Source organism: Protopterus annectens, chromosome 1.part1, assembly GCF_019279795.1.
Source record: "Protopterus annectens isolate FY-2018-M chromosome 1.part1, PAN1.0, whole genome shotgun sequence".
In the NCBI taxonomy this organism is placed as follows: domain Eukaryota; kingdom Metazoa; phylum Chordata; order Ceratodontiformes; family Protopteridae; genus Protopterus; species Protopterus annectens.
In genome coordinates, this window is record NC_056726.1 from 992,998,132 (window position 1) to 993,017,963 (window position 19,832).

At 42.6% G+C, this 19,832-nt stretch overlaps 1 protein-coding gene across 2 annotated transcripts in view; it reads left to right on the forward strand.

Annotated features, from left to right (window-relative positions):
* MBOAT7 (membrane bound O-acyltransferase domain containing 7) overlaps positions 1-19,832 on the forward strand; it is a 303,330-nt gene that overhangs the window by 172,563 nt on the left and 110,935 nt on the right. Inside the window, exon 7 of one of the 2 annotated variants that reach the window (XM_044079454.1) lies at positions 9,576-9,758. In XM_044079454.1, the coding sequence (XP_043935389.1) occupies positions 9,576-9,758 (183 nt within the window). Of the gene's footprint in view, positions 1-9,575; positions 9,763-19,832 lie in introns of those variants that run through there. The other variant, XM_044079462.1, reaches the window with a different exon arrangement.

Consider the following 19,832-nt stretch of genomic DNA (forward strand, 5'->3'; position numbering starts at 1 on the left):
CTGTTTCATGAAGAATGAACCCCCCCCCCCGGGGGGGGTATTCCTATCATTCTAACTTATTTGTTTGAGTTACTCAAAAGTAGACTAGCCTATTCCTCCACCAAGGCATCAAGGCATACTTGTCTGGTATTTCTGTCTGCATGCCTTTAAAGCCACAGTTGCTTTACAGAATTGATGTCACTTCTTTAAAGGCATCCTTCACTTGAATCCCCCTAGCAGGGCTATCCCGCCTCCCTGGGATATGAACTTCATTTTGAAAAAACTTATCTTACCAACTTTTGAACCAACAACAGGTGCCTCATTAAAAGTTTGTACTGGGAAACTAGTTGGGTGCTCTTTCCTCTGCCAGAATAGTTTCTCAGCTACAAGTTCTAATGTCTATCCCTGCCTCATTTCCTTATCTTTCATAAGGATAGGGTCTCCTTCAGAGCTAGCCCCTCTTTTATGCCCATAGCAGTACTAGTAAACTGTTATTCAACCAGGCTGTTCATTTGCCTAACTTGTTTTCCTAATCCACAGAACATGGGTGAGAGATTCTTCCATTCCTTGGATGTGCACAGACCACTTAGAATTTACCTAGACAAGACAAAATCTTTCAGGAAACTGGTGAGGTCTTTCTCTCTTTGCATAAGGGTAAGTTGGTAAACTTGTAACCAAACAGACCATCTCCAGCTGGATCTCTAAGTCTATTAACTTCTGTAATATCTTCTACAGCAAGTCCCTGTCTTCCCCTCTGAAGGCCCATTCCACCAGAGCTGTCTACTTATCAGATGTAGTCTTCAAAGGTATTAGTAGTAATTATCTTTAGGCACTGGAACTCCTAAATAGTGTGTAGTTTTGTATTGGCATTTATACTTAAAATTTTAAAGTGAAAATGCAGATTTTCTGAAAGCATACCTAGTGCTGCTTGTATTCCTGCTGTAACTCAGTCCATCACACCCAAAGTGGTGATAGCATGACATTGATGGAGCCAGTCATTTGGCACTGACCAGGAAGTATTGATGTCTGCTATAATACAGGACAGAAAATGAAAATTGGAGAACAGACACAGTGAAATGTTACTTCAGATATAAATGCAGATGTATGACCATTTCCCCAGCTAATAAACATGCCCTATTAAAAGGGAGCAAAAGAATGCCATTGGGAAGAGCAGTCAACAGTCTAAAACAAACATTAAATTAATGTACTTGTAGGGCAGAAGCCGAGGAAGAAAAGCTTTTGTCCCAACTACATGTCATAAAGTAATATCAGCAGACAGCCAAACATCAGGAAAGGGACTGGAGAGCACTGGCTGTGACAGTTTTTGCATTTTCAAAGGCTATTTTCCCATAAAATAATAAAACTCTGTAAAAATAAGACTACAACAGCCACTAGCCTCCAGAGAATTTTTCAGTAAAAGTGGAAATGGAATGCAGATTCAGAATTCCATTTCACTAGGTTGCACTTGCTATTAAAGCAGATGTTCTTCATTCCACATTGCTGCAGTCCTAACTATTGGGTAGTCCGCTGTCCAGTCGGCCCGAATACCAAAGTATATGGCTGACGTCGGTCACGGCGCATTAGACTGACGTCAGTACGTCAGGGTACTAATGCGCATGACCGACGTCATATCCTCAGTCTTTTTTGCCGCATGGTCCGATGCAGAAGCAATTTTGCGAGTGCAGGTTGGCGTTCTGAAAGTTTCTGAAGTCAGAGTTTCAGACCGAATCAAAGTTGGCTAAGTACCCCGTTGGGGAATATTTTGTTTTTTTCTTTGCCTCCTGCCCCAGTTAAACCGGATAGGTATTATAGGGTGCCTGACGCTCATAAGTATCTTTTTAAGAGTCCTAGGGCAGACCCGGAAACTGTCTCTCAGGGGCCTAAAGGTGTGAAGGCCTCAGTTGTTAAAAATCCTGTCCCTCCTGATAAAGAGGCAAGGGCTTTGGTTAGATGGGGAATGAAAGTGTATACTTCTTCCACTTTAGCCATGAGGGCGTTGAATTGTCAGTTTCACATGTTAAAATATCAGAATTATCTTCTTTCACAGTTGAAATCTAAGGTGGATGCTCTGGCGGAAGGTATTGAGTGTAAAGAGTTGCAGGATTTAGTTCATGTGTCTGAACAAGTGGGTAAACATTCCTTGCAATGTGGTTTTGATGCTGTGCAGGCCTCCTCCAGGGTGGCTGCCACTGGTTCTGTTCTTCGTAGGCACGCCTGGTTGAGAGATCAGAACTTAGCTGAGCATGTTAAGACAAGGATTTTGGATGCTCCTTTGCAGTCTGATGTGTTGTTTGGTTCGCCTGTGGAAGCAGTTTTAAAGAAAATGGAGGACAAGGCTAAGTCTATGCAAACTGTTAAGGATTTTTTGCAGGTGCAGCCTCCGAAGTTTAGTAGAAATTGGCCTGCTAAGGGTTGGACTTATCCTGCTTATGATTCCCAGTCTAGGGGTAGGTCTAGACGTGGTAGGGGCAGAGCTCAAGGTTCTTTTAGGCCTAGGACAGGAGTTCACCTGCTCAGACTTCTGGTGAGGGCAGGGGTCAGTCCTTTCGTAAGCAGACCCAATGACCTGCCTTTTCAGCTGCCAGTACCTTCTCGCCTGGCGGCACCTCTAGGGGGAAGGCTGTCTCTTTTCAAAGAAAATTGGGATTTAATTACCCAAGACAAATGGGTTCTGGATATCATTCACCACGGTTACAGGTTTTATTTCCATACCTTGCCTCCTTTCAAAGGCATGCCAGACATTCCTCCTCTACAAAGAACAGAGGCTCGCAGACAAATTTCTCTGTTACTCCAAATAGGAGCCATTCAGTCAGTTCCTGTGCCAGAAAGGGGCCTAGGATTTTATTCTCGCCTGTTCCTAGTACCAAAGAAGGGGAACACGTGGAGACCAATTTTGGATTTATCTATCCTCAACACTTATCTGGACATTCCAAAGTTCAAAATGTTGGCGTTACAACAGCTTTTACCTCTACTGGGCAAAGATCACTGGATGGTAACTTTAGATCTCAAGGAAGCTTACCTTCATGTGCCTATAAGACTAAGTTGCAGAAAGTATCTGCGTTTTCGAGCTGGAAATTCTCATTATCAGTTCTCTGCATTGCCCTTTGGCTTATCTACTGCCCAGAGTATTCACAAAGGTTCTGGCTCCAGTGATAGCTTACTTCAGGCTAAAAGGAATTCAAATCTATCCTTACTTGGGCGACTGCCTGATTCTGGCTCAAGAAAAGGAAGACCTTCTACAGCATTTGGACTATGTCATAGCAGTGCTAAGATGCCTAGGGTATTCTGTGAGCGAAATAAAGTCCAGTCTAGTACCCTCTCAAGACATGTGCTTTCTGGGTGTGAGACTGAATACAGCAGCCCAGATGGCCTTTCTAACCCCGGACAAACAAAAGAATCTTTCCAGTTACTTCCATCAATTATCTCTTCAGTCCGGGCTGACTGCAAGGACAGTCCTTCAAGCCTTAGGGTTCATGGCATCTTGTATTCTGGTGCTTCCCAATGCCAAACTGCATATGAGGAAGCTACAATGGTATCTCAAAAATCTATGGACACAGCACTGCCAGGATTTGGACACTGTCATTCAAATAATACCTTGCATTCAAAAGGAATTTTTGTGGTGGGCTCAGGAATGTCACCTAAACAAGGGACTCTCTGTGACCCGGCCAGAGGCAAGTCAGATTCTAACGACAGATGCCTCAGACATTGCTTGCGGAGCTCATCTAGATGGGAAGTGGATACAAGACAAGTGGCCTGCCAGACTACAGCATCTACATATCAACATGAAAGAGATGTTAGCAGTCCAGTTTGCATTAATGGCTTTCAAGGAGTTACTTCTTCCAGGGCAGGTGTTGATTCTAACAGACAACACAACTGTCATGTGGTACATCAACAAACAAGGGGAACACATTCTTACCCATTGTGCAGGCAAGCAATGATTTTATGGGAGACTGCGCTCAGCTTGCAACTAACTCTTCAGGCAAGGTTTCTGCCGGAGCACAGAACTCCTTAGCAGATGTGTTAAGCAGACGAATCATGGATCCCCACGAGTGGAAACTGGATCTTCATGTATTTCAAAATTGACAGTGTCATGGGGAACTCCAGACATAGATCTGTTCGCTTCTCCACTAAACCACCAGCTGCCAAAGTTTTGCACGAAGGGATTTCATCACACAGCTTGGAAAGTGGATGCTCTTTCTTTCAGTTGGAAAAATCTTCATGTGTATGCTTTTCCACCTCTGCCTCTTCTCCCAAAGGTGCTTCTAAAGGTCAGACAAGACAAGCCAAGGATGATTTTAATAGCTCCAGATTGGCCTCGGCAGCACTGGTACCCATTACTGAGGAGTCTGGTAAGGAAGCCTCCATGGCCTTTACCCTTGATTCCACACCTATTGTCTCAGAGGGACGGTCATCTGCTCAATGTCAAGCTTCAAACTCTTCATCTAACAGCCTGGCATATTCTGTTTTGAAAGACAGCAGGTCTCAACTTCCTCAACAGGTTTTAAATGTGATTATGGAAGCCAGAAGACCTAGTACAAGGAAAGTGTATGCAGAAAAATGGAAGAGATTTTTATTTTGGACTGCAGCACAGAATTTGGAGATTTCAGAGCCTAATTTGAGTGTGGCTCTTCAATATCTTACTGAGTTATTGGACAAAGGTTTGTCTTTCTCTTCCATTAAGATTCATGCTGCAGCAATTTCAGCTCACTATGATTGTGACCCACCATTGTTTTCACATCCTTTATTCAAGCAATTTCTTAGGGGGCAAAGAATATAAGACCCACACGTAGAGCTCCTACTCCTGCTTGGGATCTCAATTTTGTGTTGGAGAAACTTACTCTACAACCTTTTGAGCCTGCAGCTACTGCTGACCTGAAATACTTGTCATGGAAGACTGCTTTTTTGTTGGCCATTACTTCTGCAAGAAGGGTTTCTGAGTTACAGGCCCTTATGGCGGTTGAGCCTTTTTTGATTTTTCATAAGGATAGGGTATCATTACGTACTAATCCTTCCTTTATGCCTAAGGTGGTTTCTAGTGTGGCTTTAAACCAAACTATTCATTTGCCTACTTTCTATGCAGATCCCCAAAATAAAGGGGAAAAGATTTTGCACACTTTAGATGTACACAGGCAATTGCATTATTATTTAAGCAGGACTAAGGATTTTAGAAAGTCTCAGCAGTTGTTTGTTTCTTTTGCTTTGAGTTCAAAGGGCAAGCCTGTGTCAAAACAAACTATTTCTAGGTGGATTGGGTTTTGCATTGCATTTTGTTATTCCCATCATGGCAAAGAGATTCCAGCTGGGATTAGGCCTCATTCCACTAGGGCTACTGCCACTTCAACAGCATTTCTAAGGGGTGGCAACTAAGGATATTTTGGAGGCAGCTACTTGGAGTTCAGTGCATACTTTCTCTAAGCATTACCACCTTCCTCTCTACTCTAAGTCTAGGGCTGGTTTTGCCACAGCTATTTTGCAAGGCATGTTATCAGCTCCTGCTTCCTTATGATTTGCCAGCCTCCCTTACCTCTGCTTTGGGATTCTACCCAATAGTTAGGACTGCAGCAATGTGGAATGAAGAACATAGTACAGTTTTGTACCTACCATAAATGTAGATGTTCGAGGATCCACATTGCTGCAGTCCAATTTACCCTCCCTCCTTCCCCTCTGTGTTTAGGGGTGGTTGTGTAGGTGAGATTATATTCTGGTACCTTTGTATATTTTGTATATGTTTTTGGTGCAGGTATGTTTGGTGTGTTTTGGTTTTGGCCTTGTCTTTTTAGGGTCTTCTGACATCTGGGGCAAGAAAAGACTGAGGATATGATGTCGGTCATGCGCATTAGTACCCTGACGTACTGACGTCAGTCTAATGCGCCGTGACCGACGTCAGCCATATACTTTGGTATTCGGGCCGACTGGACAGCGGACTACCCAATAGTTAGGACTGCAGCAATGTGGATCCTCGAACATCTACATTTATGGTAGGTACAAAACTGTACTTTTCAAGTCTTCAGCTGTTTTTATTACTTAATTAACAATACAGATAGCACTCTGTCATAATCTCCAAGTTATAGTACAAATGGCAGTGACAGTTTTCCCCAGCTCCATCTGTGATTTTTAACAGATTCCATCCGGTGGTTTGCAAGCATACTGCTCAAACTCTGAAAATTAAAGATCATAGTACTGACCTTTAAAAAATCATAGCAGATGGCTAGAAGAGGAGCCCTTTCAATTTTTTTGAAACAGAAGGTCTTTAGATACCCATTGAACAGATCTCTCTTTATTGAAGAAATTCAAAAGAAAATGAGTACATCTGAGTAGCAAAGCAAAATATGATGCTGAAAATCATAGCTCTGGCCTTAAATCATAGCAGTTGAGAGCTGTTTCTAAGGCGCTTGATTTTTTGCAATAGCATTATATGTATGTATGTAACTATTCGCATACCTTTATAGTGATCAACAAGCAATTAACAGCTTCTCCAGTGTAGAGCACTTTACATGGACATTAATTTGCCTGTCCCTTATGATATTTTATAAGATACCCCCTGAGTAATGCTTTCTGGTCTCATCATTCGGACAGCCTTCCCAATTTCTCACATCCATCTCTGGGTCTACTTGGCTAGTCTGTTTTACCCATGGACTAATGCTTCTTTTCTGCCATCCAGTGTTGTTCCTAAGGATATCTAGGAAGGTTGCAGTGTCATCCATTAAGCCAGGGAAAGTCTTTTGCCTGCCAGAGACCTCCCCCTCCCTGGTGACTGTGGTTGCATCCATAGGGGTGGATATGCAATAGAGGACATTGTAACATATCACCCTGCCGCCACAGTAGCGCAGTTATGTTCTGGCATGCAGCATGTCTTATGACCAAACCTTCCACTACATTATGCCCCGAGCCTCCCCGGGGATCATTACTGGAGATGCCCACATCACCACCCACCCTCTAGGGATGGTATTGTTCATTCCTCCCTATTGGTCTATCAGTCACCCAAGCTGAAAAAGAAATGTGGGTTTCCTGGGCCACACTCGTGGCTTTATCCCTCAGGCCCCTGAATAATATGCAACTCACTCATTTATGAAAATGTGAATAACAAGTGGCAAATTTGTTTTTTTTACTCCACTGAGCTACATCCCTAGGCAAATAAACAGAGACATTTTGTTTCCCACAGCTGCCCTTTCACATGTTGTTTTTAGTCCCTAAAAAAGGATAAATTCTGTGCTGCATTAGTGATGGATAACACTGGCTGGCACCCAGAGGTGATGTGATGCTGTTTACTGGACCATCCTAGTATGTTATATTCTAGCTTTTGAAACAATGCAAACTCATTTGTTAAGCGCTAATAAGTTCAGTACAGTGCTTTTAATACCCACTTGTGCCTGGAAAGGGAGAACAGGATGTTTTAATTTCTTTCTCACCTCATTAAAGAGATGTTAAAAATACTGGTGTAAGGAAAAAATGCTGGCATGAAGTTTGGATGCTTAGACCTTTGACACAAATCACTAAGAGACGGAAGCTGTGTGTGTGTGTGTGTGTGTGTGTGTGTGTGTGTGTGTGTGTGTGTGTGTGTGTGTGTGTGTGTGTGTGTGTGTGTGTGTGTGTGTGACAGAAATTCTGAAAACTTGGATGGCAAGGTTGATAAAAAGTGAAGTCCCTTCTCATAGCTCCCAACTTTCCATACCCAAAATGAGGAACACTAGGTCTAATAATGTGGAACAAATGGACAAAATGTAACCGCTTACTAACAATTTCAACTAGGAAGCTCACAGAAAGGTTAAAGTGTGCTACTTTACAGTTATAAAAAGTTATTTTAATGAACTAATATGATTCATTACAATTTACCATAGATATCAGCTAAAACATTCCTATGACTGAATGTGTGACAGACCCTTTCAGTATGGAACTTTGAGAAACATGTTCTTTTAAGACCCAAAATGAAAAATGTTCCTTGTAATGAGGCACCCTTGATAGTTATGGTCCTTCCTAAGTAATTCAGTGAAGCCAGTATGCATTTAGTAAAGGAACTCCAATCAAGCATTAGGTAGCGTTGTCGCCTCACACCAAGAGGTTCTCCCGTTCGATTCTCGGCTGGAGCGCCTTCTGTGTGGAGTCTGCATGTTCTCCCCACGGTCGAGTGACGTTAAAGACATGCAGGTAGGTGCGAGCGTGAATGGGCGTGCCTTCGTTGAAGGTTGGGCTGGCAACTCGGCACTGTAAAAGTCCACTGCCAATCAAGAGCGGACCAGAGTTCCGCTGTGGCGACCCCTAACCGGGAAAAGCCAAAAGTCACTCTCAGTCTTGTCACAATAAATCATAGTAAACACAGATGTGCTTGAAAATTAGATAAAACCAGCAAATTGAGACAAAATGTCATATTTTTTATTAGTGTGCTTTAGCATGAAATTTGTGAGACTGTCAGGTCTTAATATGAAACTTTTGGTTGCTGGTATTAAAATTAAATGTAAAGTATCAGATCTGATTGTATGAGTAAAGTAGGTTTCAGCACTACATAATGCATCAACAGTCTTTCACCTACCTTAATTTTGTGATAAATTCACTTTTTTGTGATGGGTTTAAATTACTCCTAAAATGATGCATTTTCAGTATACCATATATTTATTGCCATATAATGTGCATCTATTACTCTATAGGGAAATGCTACCAAACATTATCTGCCGTGAAATTATATTACCATTTATATCACAGGGAAGGATTTAATGACCTTTGTCTGTGGTGTAATTGTTTTCAGAGGTATGCAGAATGTACTGGAAGATCCAGAACTGGTACTTGTAGTACCGAATGATCACATTGAAAAAAATGTACTCCCACTGGTCTGGGAGTCATTATGCCAGTAACCGTGTATATATGAGCTAGGCTAACCCATTCATTTAAGGGATCCAGTTTCAGATAGTGTCATAATGCCATAAAGAGCTGTGGGTGCCAAATGAAAATGTACAAGAAGGTAGTATGTTACTACTCCCCTTTTATATGGAGGGCAGGATGAATCCATCCATCCATAACCTGTTTTTCTCATTTTTGCACGTGGGGTTGGGATGTCTGACAGTCTAGAGCCAAGGTTCTCAGCATCAGGTGGCTAGCCCTGCCACAGCTATTCTTCCATGCCACACACATGCAAGCACAATCACAAGTGTGGCCAATTTAGTGTGTCCAGTCCACCTACTGTGTGTCAGTGGAGTGTGGGAGAAAACCCACATGAACAAAAGGAGAACATGCAGATTCTGCACAAAAGACACCCCAGCTGGGAACTGAACCACCTGAGCCACTCTGCAGCCAGGATGAATATGGCATGGTTATTACATTTTGTTTTTTCTTCTCCACATATAAGCCAATGTAGATAGTATTACAAGTGCCATATTCAGAACTTCTGAAAGGAGTGTAGTGTTTGAGGGCACTCTAGAAGTATTGTCATAAGAATAGGTTATGGTTATATTATCATCCCATTCTTTCCAGGTAGTGAGATTTCAGGGTTTATTACCTTTCACAGGATGTAGTAATACAAAGTGCAACAAAGGATAGATGTAAACCTAGTGAATGGCTGATGTGCCTATTTTCTCATTGTATTTCTATCTGTCTTTCCCTTTTAGGGCTGCTGATGAATCATCAGAAGTAGTGCAATATGATTATGAGACCATTAAAAACATAGACTGCTACAACACCGACTTCTGCGTGAAAGTGAAACATGGCATGCGTTACTGGAACATGAGTGTTCAGTGGTGGTTGGCACAGTACATCTACAGGAACGCACCAGTAAAGTCCTTTATCTTCAAGTAAGTTGCACAGCACATCCTTCCATGTTACAGATGATGTGTCCGTCAGTTTTGCATGTTGGTATTGCTCTGCACTTGTCCATAATTTTAGCCACATGCATATTCTGCATTCCTCCAGTTTAAAACCGTAGAATAGTGGTAGCACCTTTCTTCATATTACTTCTATTTCTTGGGATTGTGAGAAAACAGATTCTTCCTGTCAGTTTTCAGGAGTTTTACCTGAAAATATTTTTTTATGGATACTTTGAATTCTGTGGGAGAATTTTTTTGAACCTTATTTGGGAAATCCCTGTTCCACTTATAAGAGGTATAAAGGAATGTTGTCTCTCCTATATTTGAAGTACTATATAGATCTACCACTTTGTAACAGTGTTTGTGATCTTTTACAAACTAATCGTCATTGCCCCTGCCCCCTAAAAAAGCTGACTGAGTGTACAAGCCCCTGTTGGATCGGCAGCGTTTAATACCATTCTTAATAAGCCGGATTATTCTTTACCATCTACATTAAACACAGAGTGCAAAGGTTGGTCTGCATTCTTTATCCTTTGACAAGGATACAGTGTTACTAAACAGTAACAGTAGGTAACAGGATTTAATGTGCATATGATGCTTTAGCAGCTTCATCAAGGGCTGCCATATTGGGAGCAGCACTATGAAAACTTGCATGGTTTAAGAGTCTTATGGGGGGTTGATATCACAATTCCGAACACGTAAAATGCTGAACTTCAAAACATCGAACCCAAAACATTGAATGTTGAAAATAGCGAAACCCCAGAACATCGAAATCTTACCTAGGGCAAGATTTCGGTGGACCAGTCTGTGGCTTCGCTCTTTCCTCCACTGTGGTGCGAGAGTTATGGACCTTAGGGTTAAGGTGCGGGTTAAGGTAAGTGGATAGTTAGTAATGTATGTATGGTGTAGTGTAGGGTTGTGTTTTGTTAACTGTATGTGTGTATATTTATTGCTTTGTTTGTGTATAGTTTCGTAGGGTATGTGTGCGATAGTTACGGACCTTAGAGTTAGGGTACATGTTAAGGTAAGTGGATAGTTGGTAATGTGTGTGTGATTTAGTGTGGGGTTGGGTTTTGTGTATGTGTGTGTGGTTTATTTATTTTGGTGTGCTTGTGTTGTGTTTGTTTCTCAGAACAGCAATTTTTTTCCCTGGGAAAAATTTGCTATTCTAAGCGTTCGATGTTTTCAATATTTGAAATGGTTTGAACATGTGGTGTTCGACATTTTGGAATTTCGAATATATGATATAGACTCCTTACGAGGAGGATGTCAGAGCTAAATTACTTAATGCTCCAGTGGCGCATCTTTTGATTTGGTCAGCCAGTAGGTGATATTGTTTTTAACCAGTAGGTGATATTTTTTAACCAGTAGGTGATATTTTTTAACCAGTAGGTGATATTTTTTTTAGCCAGTAGGTGATATTTTTTTTAGCCAGTAGGTAATATTTTTTTTAGCCAGTAGGTGATATTTTTTTTAACCAGTAGGTGATATTTTTTTTAACCAGTAGGTGATATTTTTTTTAACCAGTAGGTGATATTGCCATTGATTTAGAAAACGGGAGTAAAACTATGGATGTTATGTGGTCCTATCTTGCCTACATTCATTACGGATGCAGCTCGCCCCAACCCCCAGATCTCATTTGCCGCTCGTTGAGTTAGGACGTGGTCCCACGCTTTGCTGTGGCTGTGTACACTTTAAACTTTCTACAGTTTTTGTACTTCTCCTTTATATAAAAAAGCTATTTTCATAGCTATATTGTGTTTTGTGTGTGAGCCTGTTCGGTTTAGTTTTTGGAGAGTGTGTGTGGTTTCCCTTGTGTTTGGCGGGCTAGGCCCGTTTAATTTAGAGGGACCTAGTCCTCTCCGTCGTAAATCGTTCTGTAGTTTGTTTTTGTCAGTTTTTCTTCTCTAGGGAACGTTTAAGTTAGAGTTCCTGTGTCCAGTAGTGTTTCAAGCCTTCCTACTGTTGGTTGTTGAGTGTTTGTTTTTTGTCTGACATGTTGAAGGAGCATAAACCCTCCGGGTTTAAAAAATGCTCTAAATGTGCTTACAAAATGTCGATTACACATGGGCATGCCATCTGTGTTTATTGCCTTAGTGCGATTCACCTACAAGAATCATGCAGTGTCTGCCATTCCTTCAGCTCTAGGGTGCTGCAGGAAAGGAAAAATAAACTGATTTTGAAGGGCCTAGTTAAGCCCGCCTTTGAATAGGATCTAGAGTCTGCTGCTTCTACTGGCAAGTCTAAATCTACCAGAACTAAGAAAAGATCTCCGGCTCCATCCAGTTCTTCGGAGCCCCCGGAGAAGATTTTGAAAGTAGTTACTACCTCCTCGGTTCCTTTGGCTTCGGAGCCGCAGGACAAGCTCTCTGTTTTGGATACTGCCTCCTCTGCTCCATTGTCCTCTGGGCCGCAGGAGGTATCTGTGGTACTGGAGTCGACCTCGGCTCCGATCTTTTTGGAGCCAATTCGGAGCCGTTCACCCAGTGTTAGGCAGGAGTCCATAGGTAGGAGATCCCCATCTCCTTCACTTTCCTCCAAATCCTCAAGGTGGTCTGATTTGGATGTGGATAGGGTGGTCCAGAGGCTCCTTCAATCGCCGGTGTTAGCCAAATTGTTTTCGGCTCCGACCCAGTCTGCTCTGGAGCCTGCCCCCTGTCAGTACCGATGATTCCTCCTCAGAGCACCTCTGTGTTGTCAGAGCCGGAGTGCTCGGTGCCGAGTGATGTCCTTGTGCCAGCTCCAATACCCCTGGCGGGTTTATCGGAGCCGACGGCGGCTCCAACCATTTCAGTTCAGTCATCTGGTTTCAGCACTCAGGTTTCCTCGGTCAGGCCCGAGGGGGATGCATCGGGACTTCTGTCGGCTCAAAGTCTCCCTCTCGGGGCTTCGGCTAGGGGGACCCCGACCCCGGTTGTGGTCTCGGAGATGGGTCAGTCCTCTGATTCGGGGGGGGCCACCTTCGAGGCCATGAGGAGCACACTGGCCAGGTCGTCACTGACATCACTTGGATCGGTCACTCCGTCCCCATACACCCCGGCTAGAGCCTCTGATGCCCCCCTATCAGTGGGCAGCGGAGCTCGAAGGCCTGAGGACACCCCCCATGAGTGGTCCCCAACTTTCTGAGGGCCCCTCAGAGTCTGTGCCTGAGGAGCCTCCCAGGAAGACGTTGTGCAAGAGGAAGCACATAGACTCCCAAGACGAGTCCATCACCTCCGATACCGACCTCAAGGATGCAGAGGGGTCCCCTAAGTCGTCCTCCGATGTCTCTTTCTCTGACATCCTGGAGATATTGAGGCAGAGAGGTGACTGGCCTTCCAAGTCCCCTTCCGAGGGAGGAGTCTGTACAAGGCCTTTGGTGCTCAACCTTCTGCCTCCTGGGTGTCTCCACCCTTCGATGAACTCTTGGACCTGATTTGTCGAAGGGTGTTGGAGCACCCGGATTCCATGGAACCGGTGCCTAGTCATCCAAATAAGTTCCTGTCTGCTCCCCCAGGGAAAGAGTTCTTGACAAAAGGGGTCCCCGTAGATGCCATGGTGGTGGCGTCAGCCACTCAGCAGGAAGTTGCAGAGGCTTCTTCTTCCATCCATCCTCCTAATGAGGAGTCCAGGAGTATGGATCGGTATGGGAAGTGTCCCCTGTCTTCAGCGACCTTTACATTGCGGTCGCTGAATTACCTTTGTCACTTTACTCTGCTCCAGAGAGATCTCCTCAAAGAGTTGGGAGATACCTTGACGGGTAACATGCCTGAGACGGTAGCGCAGACTGTTAATGCCCAGTTGTCTACCCTTGGTTCCATTGTCAACTCGTCCATGAGGCTCATATCTTATGCAGCCAAGGGGACAAGTAGGGCAGCTAGTTCAGGTTTGGCTCTTAGGAGGCAAGCCTGGATGCGCCTATGTCACTTCGCGGAGGCCTTCAAGTCTTCCTTCACTGACGCCCCCTTCGATGGGTCCTCTCTTTTCGGACCCAAAGTGAAAGACACTCTCACCAGATGTGAGCAGGAGGGTAAGACCTTATCTGCCATAGGGACCCATTTTTCTCTTCCCTCTAGGCCTTATCCCAAGGCTCAGAGAGGAGGGAAGATGTGGTTCAAGAAAGGTCTTTCCCCACCACTCATGGTGAGCCTCCCTCCAGAGGCAGAGGAGGGGGGAATTACTCTGGAAGACGCTGTCCTTGGGGCAGAGGAGGCTCCCGCAATTTGGGAGACCGTGACTCCTTTCGCGGATCTTCCTATCAGCATCCCTGAGGGATTGCCCGACTATGCTATTCCGGAGCCAGTCGGGAGCCATTTTTCGAGGCATCCCCAAGCCTGGGAGAGCATCACCCAGGATCGATGGGTGCTTCGAATAATTACCGGAGGTTACACCATTCCCTTTACTTCACCCCCTCCCCCAATCAGAAAAATCCCGGACATTCCATCCAGTCAAAGGGATCGAGCAGCACTAGAGATATCAAAGCTGCTAGAAAAAGGAGTCATCCAACCGGTCCCCTCAGACCAGATCGGATCAGGAACTTACTCAAGACTCTTTTTGGTGCTGAAAAAAACAGGAGACCTGAGACCCATTCTGGATCTCAGCCGATTGAATCACTACATCCTGAAGTCCAAATTCCGAATGGTCAGTCCATCTTCCCATTGCTGGGAGAGGGAGTATGGATGTGCTCCATCGACCTCAAGGATGCCTATTACCACATCAAGATGAACAAGGCATTAAGGAATCATTTACACTTCCAGCTGGGAGCCAGTCATTTCCAGTTTCGTGCCCTGCCCTTTGGTCTCACCACAGCCCCCAGGGTGTTTACCAAGTGTTTGGCAGTGGTGACAGCTCACCTGAGACATCTAGGATTCCAGGTGTTTCCTTACCTGGACAATTGGCTCCTTACCGCCTCCACCAGGCATCTCCTCATTCGAGCCAGGCTACCATAACCCTTTGCCAAAGGCTAGGAATTACATTAAACTGGGAAAAATCTACCTTGCTGCCCTCACAGCGTGTTGTATTTATAGGCGCAGAGCTAGACTCTGCTCAAATGAGGGCCTTTCTACTTCTAGAAAGGATAAGAGTGCTGCAATCTCAAGTTCAAACTTTGTTGTCCCTCAAGAAGGTCCAAGCCAGGTTAGTTCTTCAGGTATTGGGATCCATGGCGGCTACCATCATGCTAGTGCCCTTAGCCAGGCTACACATGCGGATCCTCCAGTGGCCCCTTTCAGTCCAGTGGTCCTTTCAAAAATTTCCTCTCTCTCTTCCAATTCTCCTCACAGAACAATGCAGACAGGATCTCCATTGGTGGCTTTGTTCCTCCAGCCTGGACAAGGGGAGGAATGTAGTTCCTTTGTCTCCTGCTGCCACAGTGACCACGGACGCTTCCCAGATTGGGGGGGGCATTATCTGGGCAGAACAGTCCAAGGCACGTGGCAGGATCGCTAGGTACACTTACACGTCAATGTCCTAGAGATGAGAGCGGTGCTATTAACGTTGCAAGCACTTCAGAGCTCTCTTCCCCGGGGAACGATTGCAATTCACTCGGACAGCATGTCAGTTGTGTGGTACTTGAACAAGCCAGGAGGAACCAAGTCTTACCCCCTTTGCAGAGAAGCCATGAGAGTGTGGCATTGGGCAGTGTCTTCCTAATGGTTTCTAGTGGCAATGCACATTCCGGGAAAGTCCAACGTGATAGCAGACAGGCTAAGCAGAGCTATTCTGATGCCTTACGAGTGGTCTCTGAACAACCGAGTTGCGACTCGGATCTTCAGCAGGTGGGGTCGGCCTTGCTGGGATTTTTTTAAACCAAAAAAACCCCCCCCCCCCCCCCCCCAAAAAAAACCCGGGGGCCCCGGGGGTCCCCCTTTTCCCTTTTCCCCCCTTTTCCCTTTTTTAAAAAAAAAAAAGGGGGGGTTTTTTTTAAACCCCCGGCCCGGGTTTTTTTCTTCAGGTTTAAAAATGGGGTCCTTTTGGGGGGCCCCCCCATTTTTGGGCCGGGCCCCCCTTTTCCCCCCCCCTTAACCCCCTTTTAAAAATTAGGGGTTTTTTTTTTTTGGGGGGCCCCCAAAAAGGGGGGGGTTTTTTAAAAATTTAAAATTTTCCTTGGGCTTTTTCCCTTTCCCCCTTTTTCCCCCCGGCAAAAAAAAACCTTTTTAAGGGGCCCCCCCTTTAAAAAACCCCCTTTTTTTTTTCCCCGGGCCCCCTTTTGGGGCCCCCCCTTTTTGGGGCCGGTTAACCCCCTTTTAAAATTTTTCCAAAAAAAAGGGGGCCCCCCCCCCCAAAAAAAAAAGCCCCTTAAAAAAAAAAAATTTTCCCCCCGGGGGGGAAAAAAACCCTTTTTTAAAACCCCTTTTTAAAAGGGGGGGTTTTTGAAAAATTTTCCCCCTTTTTTTTCCCCCCAAAACCCCCAAACCTTTTAACCCCCTTTTTTTAAAAAAAAATTTTTTTTTTTCCCCCCGGGGCAAAAACTTAAAAATTTCCTTTTAAAAAATTAAAAGGCCCTTTTTTTCCCCTTTTTAAAGGGGTTTTTTTTTTTTTAAATTTCAATTTAAAAGGGGTTTCCCCAAAAAACCGGGAAAACCCCCCTTTTTTCCCCCCCCAAAAAAAAATTTTTTGCCGGGTTTTCCCTTTTTTTTTCGGGCCCCCTTTTTCCCCCTTCTCCCCCCAAAAAAAATTTTTTTCCAAAAAGGGGGGGGCCAAGGGAAAATTTTCCCCCCGGGTTAGGGTTTTGGGGGGGCCCCCCCCGGTTAAACCCCCCCTTTTGGGGGGTTTTTTTTTCCCCCCCTTTTTTCCCCCCCCCCCAAACCAAAAAACCCCCCCCCCCCTTTTTTAAAAAAAAAAACCCCCCCCAAAATTTGCCTTCCGAACAGGGGTTTTGTCCCTGACCATTAAGGTGCAGCTGGCCATTTCTAATTCATGTATCCCGAGCCTCTTATGGGCCATAACTTTGTAAGGCCTTTTGAAAGGAGCCTGGTTACCCCTGTCAGAACCCGTCATGCCATGGGATTTAAATCTGGTGTTGCAAGCCATCACTTCTCCGCCCTTTGAGCCGGCTGCCACTTACGAACTAAAATTCTTATCCTGGAAGACGGCGTTCTTGGTTGCCATCACTGTGGCTAGAAGAGTATCAGAACTTCAAGCGTTGTCCATTAAACCCGCGTATTTGATCTTCCATAAGGACAGGGTATCCTTGAGACTTAATCCGTCCTTCCTTCCTAAGGTGTCTTCCACGTTTAGCTTCCACCAATCCATTGAGTTACCAGTGTTCTTTCCAAACTTCTACAACAAAGCAGAGTTCAAATTTCATCAATTGGATGTGCATAGACAACTGAGATTCAATTTACACAGGACGAAACATGTAAGGAAATCGGATCAATTGCTTGTGTCCTTCTCAGAGAATAGAACTGGTGGCCCTGTTTCCAAGTGCACAATTTCTAAGTGGATTAAGGATTGCATTTCCTTTATTTACTCATCAGCAGGCAGAAATTTACCCTTCTCAGTTAAAGCTCATTCCACCAGGGCAGTCTCGACTTCGTTAGCGTATCATGCCAGGCTTTCCTTTGACAACATTTGTGCAGTGGCCACCTGGGCTTCTCATCATACCTTTATCTCTCATTACAAGCTAGATGTGGTGTCTAGAGGCTGGGCTTCCTTTGGTTCCACGGTTCTCAGTATTTTCCTATGAGCCTCCTGGGTTAGAGGTGCTAGGGACACTGTCCCATCAGTAATGAATGTAGGCGAGATAGGACCACATAACATCAGTTAGTTATGTACTCACTATAACGATCAATGTATGTGTTCCATCTCACCTATATTCTTACGTACCCTCCCACCTGCCCCCTTCCTGAAGGATTTGGAGGAAAATTGCTCTGAGACCCTTCAAAATTGGTTATTTGTTCCTTTTTCTTGATTGGCGATATTCCTCTTAGTGAGGGTTGTGTATGTGGAGTGATTGCGATGTATGCAAACAAGATCTGGGGGTTGGGGCGAGGTGCATCCTGGGATTGGTTTAGCCCAGCCAATTAGAGACTTAGTGCTAGAGAAAAATAGTCGGCCGAGTCAGAGCCGATTCTCGGCTCCGAACCAGTCAGTAATGAATGTAGGCGAGATGGACCACATACATCGATCGTTATGGTGAGTACATAACTAACTGTTTTAATCCTTGGTGTTGAAACAGATGCACTTTGAAAAATAAACTATTTTATAGAAAAGAAATTCCTCCTCCTTAGCATTTTTTTCAGCAGAAGCAATATAAAAGAAACCATTGGTAATTTCAACTACAGGCAAAAGGAAAAGGCAGATATAACAATATGCCTTCCAAATAACTGTTGAATCTCTTTTTGCTCCTTCCCTTTTACTCCTAGAAGGCAGCTGTCAGTGATCTTTTCGCATAGAATAAGACATAACCATATGCAAACTTTTTTCCAGTAAAGGTTATACAGTGCAATTTCTGTAGAAACCTTTGTTGCATCTTATTCCATAAGCACCCCTACATTGAATTCATGCCTTAAAGTTGATCCCTCAGATCTTTGTAAAGGAGGCAGTGTCGCATAACAAGTGCCTTTCAGTGAACTAGATATATATATATTTTTTAATTCCAGACTACTTTTAGTTCCAAGCTGAAAAAGAGTTCTGGATTTAAGTAAAAAATTGTTCAAGGTGGTGGATATTAAGATTCTGCTTCTTTTTATAAGACTCTTCTATTCCTACTGTAGATATAGAAAACTCGTATCTCATCTCAGAAGAAATGCCTCCTCTTTTTCTGGAAGCTCAACATCATTTTTAGTTTTTAGTTCTGCCATTTGGACTATCCACAACTCCCAGAGTATTTGCCAGATGTTCATATCTAGTGTCTGTATACTTCAGAAAACAAACCCTGTCTTCCATTAAAAATTTGGGGGAAAATTTAAAAAAGGGTTTTTTTTTTAAAAAAAAATTTTTTAAAAAAAAAATTTTTTAAAAAAAAAAGGGGGGGGGGTTTCCCCCATTTCTCCCCCCCCCCCCAAAAAAAAACAAAAACCGGAAACCCCTTTTTTCCCCAAAAAAAAAAAAAAATTTTCTTTTTCCCAATTTTAATTTTAAAAAATTTTAAAAAGGGGGGAAAAAATTTTTTAAAAAAAAATTTTTAAAACCCCCTTTTTTTTTTTTTAAAAAAAAAAGGGGGGGAAATTTAAAAAAAAAAAAAAAGGGAAAAAAAAACACAAAGTTTTTTTCCCCTTTTTAAACGCAAAAAAATTTTTTTTTTTTTAAAAAAAGGGGGAAAAAATTTAAATTTTTTTTAAAAAAAATTTTTTTTTTTTTAAATTTTTTAAAAAAATTTTTTTTTGGAAAAAATTTTTGGGGGGAAAAAAAAATTTTTTAAAAAAATTTTTAAATTTTTTTTTTTTTGGGGGGGAAAAAAAAATTTTCCCAAAAAAAAATTTACTTTTAAAAAAATGTGTTTTTTTAAAAAATTTTTTTTTTTTTTTTTTTTAAGAAAAAAAAAAATTTTTTTTTTAAAATTTAAATTTTTTTTTTTTTTTTAAATTTAAAAAAATTTAAAATTATTTTTTTTAATATTTTTTAAAATTAAAAAAAAATTTTTATTTAAATTTTTAAAAAAATTTTAAAAAAATTAAAAAAAATTTTCTTTTTTTGGGTTTTAAAAAAACCCCAAAACCCCAAAAAAAAACCCCCTTTTTTTTGGGAAACCCAAAAAAACCCCAAAAAAAAAAAACCCCCCCCCAAAAAAAACCCTTTTTTTTTTTTTTTAAAAAAAAACCCCCCAAAAAAAAAACCCCCCCTTTTTTTAAAAACCCCAAAAAAAAAAAAAAAACCCCCCCCTTTTTAAAAAAAAAAAAAAAAAAAAACCCCCCCAAACAAAAAAATTAAAAAAAAAAAGGGGGTTTTTGGCCAAAAAAAATTTTTTGGTTTTTTTAAAATTTTTTTGGGGTTTGGGTTTTAAAAATTTTTTTTAAAAAATTTTCCCCCGGGGGAAAATTTAATTTTTTTTAAATTTTTAAAATTAAAAAATTTAAAAAAAAAATAATTTTTAAAAAAAAAAATTTTCCTTTTTCCCTTTTTAAAAAAAAAAAAAAAAAA